Below are 13473 nucleotides of genomic sequence, written 5' to 3' on the forward strand. Positions count from 1 at the left end.
TATATGGGCATGGGACTATGGGATGGAGGATATGTATGATGGGTATATGGGCATGGGACTATGGGATGGAGGATATGCATGATGGATATATGGGCACGGGCCTATGGAATATAGGATGTGTGATGGGTATATGGGCACTGGACTATGGGATGGCGGATATGTATATGGGTACGGGACTATGGGATGGAGGATGTGTGATGGGTATATGGGCACTGGACTATGGGATGGAGGATATGTATGATGGGTATATGGGCACGGGACTATGGGATGGTGGATATGTATGATGGGTATATGGGCACGGGACTATGGATTGGAGGATATGTATGATGGGTATATGGGCATGGGACTATGAGATGAAGGACGTGTGATGGGTACATGGGCACTCGACTATGGGATGGCAGATATGTATGATGGGCATATGGGCATGGGACTATGGGATGGAGGATATGTATGATGGGTATATGGGCACGTGACTATGGGATGGAGGATATGTATGATGGGTATATGGGCACGGGACTATGGGATGGAGGATATGTATGATGGGTATATGGGCATGGGACTATGGGATGGAGGATATGTATGATGCGTATATGGGCACGAGACTATGGGATGGAGGATATGTATGATGGGTATATGGGCATGGGACTATGGGATGGAGGATATGTATGATGGGTATATGGGCACAGGCCTATGGGATGGAGGATGTGTGATGAGTATATGGGCACGGGACTATGGGATGGCGGATTTGTATATGGGCACGGGACTATGGGATGGAGGATGTGTGATGGGTATAGGGGAACTGGACTATGGGATGGAGGTTATGTATGACGGGTATATGGGCACAGGACTATGGGATGGCGAATATGTATGATGGGTATATGGGCATGGAACTATGGGATGGAGGATATGTATGATGCTTATATGGGCATGGGACTATGAGATGAAGGATGTGTGATGGGTATATGGGCACTTGACTATGGGATGGTGAATATGTATGATGGGTATATGGGCATGAGACTATGGGATGGAGAATATGTATGATGGGTATATGGGCATGGGGCTATGGGATGGAGAATATGTATGATGGGTACATGGGCATGGGACTATGGGATGGAGGATATGTATGATGGGTATATGGGCACGGGCCTATGGGATCGTGGATATGTATGATGGGTATATGAGCACGGAACTATGGGATGGAAGATGTGTGACGGTTATATGGGCACGGGACTATGGGATAGAGGATATGTATGACGGGTATATGGGCACTGGACTATGAGATGAAGGATGTGTGATGGGTATATGGGCACTGGACTATGGGATGGAGGATATGTATGATGGGTATATGGGCACAGGACTATGGGATGGAGGATATGTATGATAGGTATATGGGCATGGGACTATGAGATGAAGGATGTGTGATGGGTATATGGGCACGGGACTATGGGATGGAGAATGTGTGATGGGTATATGGGCACGGGACTATGGGATGGAGGATGTGTGATGAGTATATGGGCATGAGACTATGGGATGGAGAATATGTATGATGGGTATATTGGCATGGGGCTATGGGATGGAGAATATGTATGTTGGGTATATGGGCATGGGACTATGGGATGGAGGATATGTATGATGGGTATATGGGCATTGGCCTATGGGATCGTGGATATGTATGATTGGTATATGGGCACGGAACTATGGGATGGAGGATGTGTGATGGGTATATGGGCACGGGACTATGGGATAGAGGATATGTATGATGGGTATATGGGCACTGGACTATGAGATGAAGGATGTGTGATGGGTATATGGGCACTGGACTATGGGATGGAGGATATGTATGATGGGTATATGGGCACAGGACTATGGGATGGAGGATATGTATGATGGGTATATGGGCACGGGACTATGGGATGGAGGATGTATGATGGGTATATGGGCATGGGACTATGGGATGGAGGATGTGTGATGGGTATATGGGCACTGGACTATGAGATGAAGGATGTGTTATGGGTATATGGGCATGGGACTATGGGATGGAGGATATGTATGATGGGTATATGGGCACGGGCCTATGGGATGGAGGATGTGTGATGGGTATATGGGCACGGGACTATGGGATGGAGGATTTGTATGGTGGGTATATGGGCACGGGCCTATGGGATGGAGGATATGTATGATGGGTATATGGACATTGGACTATGAGATGAAGGATGTGTGATGGGTATATGGGCACTCGACTATGGGATGGTGAATATGTATGATGGGTATATGGGCATGGGACTATGGGATGGAGATTATGTATGATGGGTTATGGGCATTGGACTATGGGATGGAGGATGTGTGATGGGTATATGGGCACGGGACTATGGGATGAAGGATAATTATAATTTGTTATAACTAACCACAGTTAGTTACTATGCCCGGGCAGCGCCGGGCTCTTCAGCTAGTATATATATATAAATATATATATATATATAATGTATATATACTGTATGTGTGTGTGTTGTGTGTGTACAATGCCAGAATAAATCTTTGCTCCATGTAACAGAATGTCCATCTACAGCTCTGGATGATTAGGTATTACACTGCTGGCAGAACCAACCAAAATTGTCTACGGTCCACTTTTGATTAGATTGCATTGAGCATAATATGGATATAAGACATACGGTCCTAACCTTATCAAAGCAGAATAGGTTCAGCTGACCACACATGTTGATTCTGTCTGCATTGAGACAAAATATTTGCTTCTTTCTCAATCTTCGTTTTGCATACAGAATTCCAACCATGAGAGCAGCAGGTATGACTGGAGAGATGCAACAGACTATAAGGACACAAACCTCAACGATAATTTGCCTAGCAGACACCTAGCAATATAAATAAATGGGAAATAAAAACATTGTTGAAAGGTTTTCGATTCACCATGTTTACAAACAGAATTGTGATGCAAAATATCTTAAATGGTAGCATACAACTTGCATAGAAATTTTGTGACTTTTGCCACTTTCTCACTAGCTTTAGGCTAGTTTCACACTAGCGTTAGGAGGCACAGCGTAGGGCCGCCGCTAAGCTCCACCCCTGGCCACGCCTCCTCTGGTCAGCTCCTCCAATGGGCGCATGACACTGCATGCGACCGGCGTACCCTATATTTAGCGTTGAGTACACTGGCCATGCACTGGTATGTTTTTGCCGATGCATGTGCCCTTTTAGCGCTGCACCGACGTGCGCCAAACGCACCGTGTTGCATTTTTGTGCGCTCTGCGCAGCGCAAAAAGGGCGCGTGCGCCGGCAAAAGCATACCAGCGCGCGGCCAGCATACCCAACGCTAAATATTGGGTACGCCGGTCGCATGCATGCAGCGTCATGCGCCCATAGGAGGAACTGACTGGAGGAGGCGTGGCCGGAGGCGGAGATTAGCGGCGGGCCTGCACTGCGCCCCTTAGCGCTAGTGTGAAACTAGCCTTAGATAGCTCCGACAAAATGGGCAGAGCTGTAGAAGACCTTGAGAGGTTCTGGGAGTGATAATGCCCACCTGACAAATTTATTAAAAAGAGAGGTGTTCCTTACCCTAGAAATGTTACTGGAGTAACATTTGTTGTGCGACGCATGGAGGACACTGATAAGATGTGCCAAATTCATTAAGTGATGTGTGCCTCTTAATGAAATTTGTAAGTCCTATTCCTGCATGGCCCTCATTAAGATTGGCATACGAAACACCAGTCATAGTGAATTGGGGCCATAGTGTTATATGATATGTAGAGATAAACTAATTAATTTGAATTATACTGAATTTGCATTGAATTTTTAGATATTCAGTAAATCAGACAATTTACTTTGCACAGTTAGCCTAAAATAGCCACTGACATTTTGCACGTTGCAAAAGATTGCCAACAATAACATCTCAAAGAGGGCTCATATGGCCTTACAGCTATCACATCATGTGGTGTAGCACTGCCAAGAGGGACTATCATGGCGTGTATATAAGCAGAGGCAGGGAACACAGCAGCCATTTTGTGGCCAATCTCAATAGTGAGGAGCCATCATAGTTCACAGCTCAGCAAAAGAGACAGAGAGAGAGATAGAGAAAAATTGGATAGATACTGTGCAACATCACAGAAGTCAAAAAGATTACAATGTGAAGAAAATAGACTACTACAGATTTACAATAGCATGTAAAAGTTTGGGCACCCCTGGTCAAAATTATTGTTATTGTGAACAGTTAAGCAAGTTGAAGATGAAATGATCTTTAAAGGGCCTAAAGTTAATGAAGACGGTTTTCCCGTCGAAAGGTGTTGTGGGCTAAAGAAACTACTGCTCTCTTCTCTTATTCCTGGCGCTCCTCTGACCGTTCACTCACATCATCCTAGCTTATCATCCTCCATTGGAGGTCTACGGCTGGAGCTGCATTGGACCACTAATTCAAAAACATCTTGTCGTCACTTCCCTGCGCTCCCCTGTGACCACTATAATTCTGGACTTCTAAAGTTAAAGAGGACACATTTCCTTAGGCAACCTGCATGTTTAGTACCTAGTAGCACACCCTTTTGAAAATATCACATCTTGTAAATGCTTTTTGTAGCCACCCAAGAGTCTTTGCATTCTATTGTGAGGGATTTTCATGCATTCTTCCTTGGAAAATGCTCCCAGTTCTGTGAGATTCCTGGGTCGTTTTGCATTCACTGCCTTTTTGAGCTCTAGCCACAGATTTGTTGTTTTTTGGCCCAAGGTTAGAGGAGGCTGGGAGAGCTAAGATTTTTGCATCAGGTGGCCTTTCCTAATGATGGTAATAATAATAATAATAATAATTTTATTTCTATAGCGCCAACATATTCCGCAGCACTTTACATTATAGAGGGGACTTCTTACAGAAAATAGACATTACAGCATAATTGATAGTGAACAAGCCATAACCCTAACAAGCTAATTAAGGGCTGAATCCTTGATCAAAGTTATCTGAGCACACAAATCTCCAAGTATGCCCAATCCATTTTCTTTTTGTAATTTTTAACCCCTTAACGTCTATTGACCTGCACAGTCCATCATGGCCGGGTGTAAGTTACCGCACCATGACGGGCTATGCACGTCATGCATTTAAACTGTCACTGTGCGTAAACACGCAGTGACAGTTCCTTTCTGACAGCTGTCATAGACAGCAGACAGGCACGGCAAGTGGTGCGGGGACCCTTGCAGTCATTCCATGCACCCAGAGTGCTGTGATTGGCCAGTCAATCTGACTGACCGATCAAAGCATGAGCGGGCAGGAGATGCTGAAATTTCAGCATCTCTTGCCCTCTAAGTGCAGGAGCTCAGCACTGCCAGTGGCTGAGCTTCCTGCACTTACAGCCCTGGCTGTTAACCCCCTGATTGCTGTGATCGAGCGTGGTCTCAGAAGCTTTCTAAATAGGGTATAATACATTGCAATGCTAGAGCAGTGCAATGTATTATACCTGCAATGAAAATGAAAGTGAAAGTCCCATAAAGGGACTAGGGAAATTTTTTTTTAAAAAAATATGTAAAAATAATATTAAAAAATAATAGAACATACAAATTTTCCCTAAAAAATACATATTTTTATGTAAAAAAATAAAACAAAAAAAATAGACGTTTGGTATCGCCGCGTCCGTAAAAATCCCATCTTTAAAAGTGTCACCCTAGTTAACCTCTTCAATGAACGCCGTGAAAAAACACAAAAAAGTAGCAAATTATACTTTTCCCAAGCCGTATCATCATACCGCTTGGAAAAAGTGTAATAAAACACTATCAAAAAAAGTGTTGGTAATAAATATAGTATCACTGAAAGCGCCATCTTGTCCCGCAAAAAAAAAGCCACCATACAGCAGAAAAATAAAAAAGTTACAGCTCTCAGAATAAAGTGATGCAAAAATAATTTTTTTTCTATAAAAGTTTTTATTGTGTAAAAAACGCCAAAACATAAAAAAAAATATAAATGAGGTGTCGCTGTAATCGTAGTGACCCGAAGAATAAAGCAGCCTTATCAATTTTACCACACGCGGAACGGAGGAAAAAAAAACAATTCCTGAATTGCTGGTTTTTGTTCATTCTGCCTCCACAAAAATCGGAATAGAAAGCGATCAAAAAAGTCATGTGCCCGATAATGGTACCAATAAAAACGTCAGGTCGCCCCGCAAAAATCAAGCCTGCACATGACTCTGTTGGACGAAATATGGAAAAAAAAAGTCTTTTAGTGTGTGACAGAAGCTAAACATGAAAAAAGATATAAATCTGGTATCGCTGTAATCGCACCGACCCGAAAAATAAAGTCACCTAATTACTAATACCGCACGAGGAACAGCGTAAAAAATAAAATCCATTCTTCACCTTTTATGAATTTGTTCATTCTGCCTCCCAAAGATCACAGTAAGGCTATCACAGTTGTTCCCCCCCACATATGGGGTATCAGTGTACTCGGGACAAATTGCATAACAAGTTTGGGGGTCCTATTTTTCCTGTTACCTTGTGAAAATAAAAATTTGGGGGCAAAAAGATCATTTTTGTGGAAAAAAATATGATTTTTTTATTTTCATGTTTTAAACTTCTGTGAAACACTTGGGGGTTCAAAGTGCTCACCACACATCTAGATAAGCTCCTTGGTGGGGTCTAGTTTCCAAAATGGTGTCATTTGTGGGGATTTTCTACTATTTAGGCACATCAGGGGCTCTGCAAACGCAATATGACACCCACAGACCATTCCATCAAAGTCTGCATTCCAAAATGGAGCTTTTTCCCTGCCGAGCTCTGCCATGCACCCACACAGTGGTTTACCCCCACATATGGGGTATCAGCGTACTCAGGACAAATTGCACAATAACTTTTGTGGTCCTATTACCCTTGGGAAAATAAAAATTGGCTATAAAAAGATTATTTTTGTGGAAAAAATATGATTTTTTAACTTTACGGCTCAATGTTAAAAACTTCTGTGAAGCCCTTGGGGGTTCAAAGTGCTCACCACACATTTAGATAAGTTCCTTGGGGAGTCTGGTTTCCAAAATGGGGTCACTTATGGGGGGTTTACACTGTTTAGTTACATCAGGGGCTCTCCAAACGCGACATGGCGTCTGCTCTCGATTCCAGCCAATTTGACATTCAAAATCTCAAATGATGCTCCTTCCCTTCTGAGCACTGCCATGCGCCTAAAGATTGGTCTTCCTCCACACATGGGGTATCGGTGTACTCAGGAGAAATTGCACAACAAATATTTTGGTTCATTTTCTCCTGATACCTGTCACGGTTGGCTGGCGTGTAAACTGGGACCAGGGGCACCTTTCCTGGCCCTGACACTAGGGGGCACCCTAACTTGCCCTGTTCCCCGGGATACCTCAGATGGTGAGGATGCCGGGGCCTCCACCCTAGCCCTGTCTACTAGCTTTAGCCCTGCGTCTGTCCCCTTCCCCCCCCCGGGGAAGAGAGGCGCTACCGTGTACCAAAGTACACCAACTCGACAAACAGAGGAAAGTGACAAGGGTAAAAGAAAATTCCACTCACAAATAATACTCTCACAAGCAACAAAGGTATACACCAGGGTGTGAAGGACGGGGAGGAGAAAACAAAGCCAGAATGGATGAGGAATCTCCAAGCGTACAAACCAGTCAACCGTCATACAATAAACTCCTCCAGCACTCCAAACACCAGCTTCTCTCTCTCTCTCCAGATCTTTGCAGCAAATGATAACTCAGACAAAGATCTGGCCTGCAGACCTAGTTTTTATAGGAGAGAGAAGTGGTTAACCAAGCACAGCTGAAAGCAGGGGTCTCCACATGGCTGATTAACCCCTGTCCTGCTGAAAGAGAACAAACACCCTTAATACGCCAAAGAAGTGCTTCTTCTCAGCGGCAAAGCAGGAGCCATCAGACACTGCGGTCTTCTGGCTCTGTTCTGTCGCGGTAACCCCGTGACAATACCCTTGACAAAATAAAACAAAAATTGTGTCCGAAGAAAAATTTTGGGGAAAAAAAGTTAAATGTTCATTTTTTCCTTCCACATTGCTTCAATTCTTGTGAAGTACCTAAAGGGTTAATAAACTTCTTGAATGTGGTTTCAAACACCTTGAGGGGTGCAGTTTTTAGAATGCTGTCACTTTTGGGTATTTTCTGTCATATTGACCCCCCAAACTCACTTCAAATGTGAGGTGGTCCCTAAAAAAATGGTTTTGTAAATTTTGTTGGAAAAATGAGAAATCGCTGGTCAACTTTTAACCTTTATAACTTTCTAACAAAAAAATTATGTTTCCAAAATTGTGTTGATGTAAAGTAGACATGTGGGAAATGTTGTTTATTAACTATTTTGTGTGACATCACTCTGTGATTTAAGGGTACAAAAATTAAAAGTTTGTAACTCACAAAATTTTTAAAATTTTCACCAAATTTCAGTTTTTTTTCACAAATAAACGCAAGTTACATCGAATAAATTTTACCGCTAACATGAAGTACAATATGTCACGAATAGAGATGAGCGACTTTGCCTTTTTTCGGGTCGAGACGGGTTTCATGAAACCCGACTTTCACAAAAGTCGGGTTGAACAAAATCGGCGGATTATTGTGAAAAGTCGAAGTCCGACTGAAACACGAAACCCAATGTAAGTCAATGGGGAAGAAAAGTCAGCAGTGAGTGGAGGACAGGAAACACACCTACAGTGCCCATTTTAATGCCAAAAACACCAATTCTTATTACTTAAGCTTGTCAACCTTAATTTACTTTATAATAATAGTTAGGCATTGAAAACTGGGGGTTATTTGGCTAAAGTTGTAGGGGGGGTAGTGCTGGCTCCAGATTTTTGTGGGCCAAGGGCCAAAGAGTGTCACTGGGCTCCTTTAACACAAGACATAATTAATGATCCTTTGATACGGCAGAGAAATAGCGGTACAGTACAATGAAAAATACTTCAATTCTTACATCACATGACTGATATCCATTTTAAATTCTCCAATAGCTCCAAAAACAGACAGTATATTCCTCCATACAGTATTATGGCCACCGCATAGTGCGCTATACAGAGTAATGAGGCCCATATATTTCTCCATACAGAATCATTGGTCCCATATAATGTTCCATACAGTATATGATGAGCTCCACATAATGCTACAGTATACAGTCATATGTTAAAGTTTGGGCACCCCTATTAATGTTAACCTTTTTCTTTATAACAATTTTGTTTTTTGCAACAGCTATTTCAGTTTCATATATCTAATAACTGATGGACTCAGTTATATTTCTGGATTCAAATGAGGTTTATTGTACTAACAGAAAATGTGCAATCTGCATTTTAACAAAATTTGACTGGTGCAAAAGTATGGGCACCTCAACATAAAAGTGACATTAATATTTCGTAGATCCTCCTTTTGCAAAAATAACAGCCTCTAGTCGCTTCCTGTAGCTATTAATGAGTTCCTGGATCCTGGATGAAGGTATTTGTGACCATTCCTGTTTACAAAACAATTCCAGTTCAGTTAAGTTTGATGGTCGCCGAGCATGGACAGCCCACTTCAAATCATCCCACAGATGTTCAATGATATTCAGGTCTGGGGACTGGGATGGCCATTCCAGAACATTGTAATTGTTCCTCTGCATGAATGCCAGAGTAGATTTGGAGCGGTGTTTTGGATCATTGTCTTGCTGAAATATCCATCCCCTGCGTAACTTCAACTTTGTCAATGATTCTTGCACATTATTGTCAAGAATCTGCTGATACTGAGTTGAATCCATGCGACCCTCAACTTTAACAAGATTCCCGGTGCCGGCATTGGCCACACAGCCCCAAAGCATGATGGAACCTCCACCAAATTTTACTGTGGGCAGCAAGTGTTTTTCTTGGAATGCTGTGTTTTTTAGCCTCCATGCATAACGCCTTTTTGTATGACCAAACAACTCAATCTTTGTTTCATCAGTCTACAGGACCTTCTTCCAAAATTTAACTGGCTTGTCCAAATGTGCTTTTGCATACCTCAGGCGACTCTGTTTGTGGCGTGCTTGTAGAAACGGCTTCTTTCGCATCACTCTCCCATACAGCTTCTCCTTGTGCAAAGTGCGCTGTATTGTTGACCGATGCACAGTGACACCATCAGCAGCAAGATGATGCTGCAGGTCTTTGGAGATGGTCTGTGGATTGTCCTTGACTGTTCTCACCATTCTTCTTCTCTGCCTTTCTGATATTTTTCTTGGCCTGCCACTTCTGGGCTTAACAAGAACTGTACCTGTGTCCTTCCATTTCCTTACTATGTTCCTCACAGTGGAAACTGACAGGTTAAATCTCTGAGACAAATTTTTGTATCCTTCCCCTGAAAAGCTATGTTGAATAATCTTTGTTTTCAGATCATTTGAGAGTTGTTTTGAGGAGCCCATGATGCCACTCTTCATAGGAGAATCAAATAGGAGAACTACTTGCAAGTGGCCACCTTAAATACCCTTTCTCATGATTTTATACACCTAGCTATGAAGTTCAAAGCTCAATGAGGTTACAAAACCAATTTAGTGCTTCAGGAAGTCAGTAAAAAGTAGTTAGGAGTGTTCAAATCAAGAAAATGATAAGGGCGCCCATACATTTGCACCAGTCAAATTTTGTTTAAATGCAGATTGCACATTTTCTGTTAGTACAATAAACCTCATTTGAATCCAGAAATATAACTGAGTCCATCAGTTATTAGATATATGAAACTGAAATAGCTGTTGCAAAAACCAAAATTGTTATAAAGAAAAAAGGTTAACATTAATAGGGGTGCCCAAACTTTAACATATGACTGTATGTTGTTCACCATGGATGAAGCTCCAGTGTCTTATGGGCCCAAATAATGCTCCATATATAATGGGCCCCATTTCTAATGCTCCAGTGTATAATGGGCCCTGTAAATGCTGCTCCAGTGACTGATGTCCACCTTTGGAATGCTCCAGAGTATCGTGCTCCCCAAAAATTGCTCCCAACCTTTAAAACAATTAAATAAGTCTCCTCGCTAGGGAATCTCTGTACTCTGGACTCCTCGTCATCCCCATCTCTTTGCACTTGGACTGTTTAGGCAGAGGGCGTACAGACGTGATGTCATCGCGCTCTTTGACCAGAATGTCACTGTCAGAAAAAGTGTTTGGTTTCCGGGGGCAGTATGGTTGAAAAGCTGAACCTTAAAGGAATGTCCAGAAGGGCACCAGCAGGACTGGAGCCTGCGGCTTAATTGGACTCAACACGGGCAACCTCAACCATGCCATCCACAAAAAAAGCTGCACAGATTGCAAGCTTAATTCCGTTAACGAACGAGACTCAGGCATGCCCCAGCGGTCCACGTCCAGCTTACTAGAGGGACACGCGATATCGGCCAATAACAGGTCTGTCATACCCTTACATGTCCGGGGCTGCACGCGTGCTACAATGAAAGGACCAGCGTGTATCGCCTACAGGTGCGGATAACACGCTGAACCCCGTTAGTGAAGGGGATCTGGGATTACAATTCTTCCCCGCGAACAAGCATTTCCCAGTAAGTGCAGGTCAACCGTAATTCCGGAATTAGGCCTAAACAGCATTCCAGAAAGAATGTGAAAAAATTAAGTGTCCAAACCACAGGTGCTGTAGCTTGCTTAACAGCTGGGCTCCTCTCCTGAGTAGCACACGGTTCTTACATAAACAGGCAGCATAGCTTGGTTCATGGGTGGCCAACTCTGCTGAGTAGCATACACAGTTACTAGGCACAAAGTATTACTGTAAGTGGTGTAAATGCAGTCAAAAACTGGTTCTTTCATAAACAGGCGACATAGCTTGGTTCACGAGTGGGCTCCTCTTCTGAGTAGCAGACACAGTTACTAGACCCAAAAGGATTTTCAGGACAATATGCAGTAAAAAATTATTAGAAACACACACAGTGTAGCTCCTTCACAGGTGTACTACACCGCTGGCTACCAGACACCGCTACTCTGCCCTAAAACTGTCTATTATCATTGAAAACCATTATTAATGTGAAAAAAAGATACGCTTTTGTTTAACGAAACGTTCTCGAGCGGAAACTCGAACAGCCGAATTTTAATCAAAGTGTTGTAGTTCGACGAACGGATCTAACATCGTCCAAAACAGCTAGAATTTGAACTTGGCCAACAGTTCCACTCAAACACCACTCATCTGTAATCAGGAGGCAGACTCAGACTGTCTCAGGCACAGTATGGATTCGAAAAGATTGCAGAAAGTTGAGAAAGGGTACAGTATCACCGGATAACAGGTATATATGTAGCATAGTTTAAACATTTAAAATCTCTGTGTTTATTTCCGGAGTACAACAAAGACACTCACAGCCTCAGTCTGGATTAGACAACAATTTAAAAAGTAGAAAAAAAGGAAATGTTTTTGAAGCGTACACCAGTATACACTGTTGGGGTATTTTTAAATCTTCATATATACTGTATTTCTGTCTCAGTAAGACAGTCCAGACTCTCCGCAAGAGGAAACAAGATGGATAAAAGTACAGACATAAAGTCGAGTGATTGCAGAAATTTAGGAATTACTAATCATGGGAAAAACTCCCTGGAGAAATCTCAGAGGCGATGCTGACCCTCAATTACTTTGTGTGTGGAGACAGTGAAAACAGTTCTTTGTGAAGAAAGGGTTGCTGTATCGCAGTACCATTGATCCCATCACCTTTACTCATCTCCATCAAATTTTGATCACAGGGAGAGATGTAGACATGGTCCTCACTGCCTATCATGATCTGTCAGGTAACTTTGGAGTGCAAAAGACAGAAGCCACAGGCTGTAGGCGATTCTATTGGATTGGCATGAGAGGGCACATTTAAAAATGTGGGTAGGAATGTCACACGTCTGTGGGTAGGAAAACTGTGAAAGCTGATAATAAACCACTGCTGCATCTCATTGTGAGTCGACATCCATAAGAAATGGAAGCCATTGATCATCTGAAGCTAGAGCCCAGCCAGCAGGACAGGTCATAGCTACATCTTAACCATCATCTATCAGTTCACCAAATTTGTAGTGGCAGTCCCAGGGAAGGATTTGACAGCCCAGACTACACAGCGGAGGAGCAGGGAGAGGTAAATATTGCAAATGCTGGGGCCCTGCCCAAGCAAGGGGGGCCCACTCATGGGCGTCGGTACTGGCACTGGGCCCCTCATAGTACGCCAGTGTGTCTGATGGCAGGTGTGCCCCCCACCATCAGAGACACTTGATTGCACTATGAGGGACCCTGTGCCAGTGTCGGCGCCCAAGAGTCAGCCCACCCACCTGTCCAGGGCAATGGCACTCGCACGGTTGCGTGCGATAGGTGGTGACCCCTGCCATGGGGGGGAGGCAGCCCATTTAGGGAAGTTTAAAAAATGGCATATGTTGATGTTGGACATTCAGCAGCTGCAAATGGAGGAATTGGAGAAGTTCGAGAAAGAGGAGGACAAAAGCGAGCCATTTTTCTGGCAACCTATGTGTCATCAGGGGAAGGTGGGACAAAATCCTTTGAAACCCATGCATGGTTCATTTTAA

General features: G+C 43.2%; 1 protein-coding gene across 2 annotated transcripts in view; it reads right to left on the reverse strand.

Annotated features, from left to right (window-relative positions):
* Positions 1-13473, reverse strand: part of LOC141092486 (probable cation-transporting ATPase 13A4) — a 260800-nt gene that overhangs the window by 168353 nt on the left and 78974 nt on the right. For both annotated transcript variants that reach the window (XM_073578658.1, XM_073578659.1), the window contains exon 12: positions 2679-2867. In XM_073578658.1, coding sequence (XP_073434759.1) covers positions 2679-2867 — 189 coding nt within the window. The remainder of the gene's footprint in view (positions 1-2678; positions 2868-13473) is intronic.

The sequence above is a fragment of the Dendrobates tinctorius genome, unplaced genomic scaffold, assembly GCF_039654945.1.
Source record: "Dendrobates tinctorius isolate UK_male_01 unplaced genomic scaffold, ASM3965494v1 ptg000060l, whole genome shotgun sequence".
Lineage (NCBI taxonomy): Eukaryota > Metazoa > Chordata > Amphibia > Anura > Dendrobatidae > Dendrobates > Dendrobates tinctorius.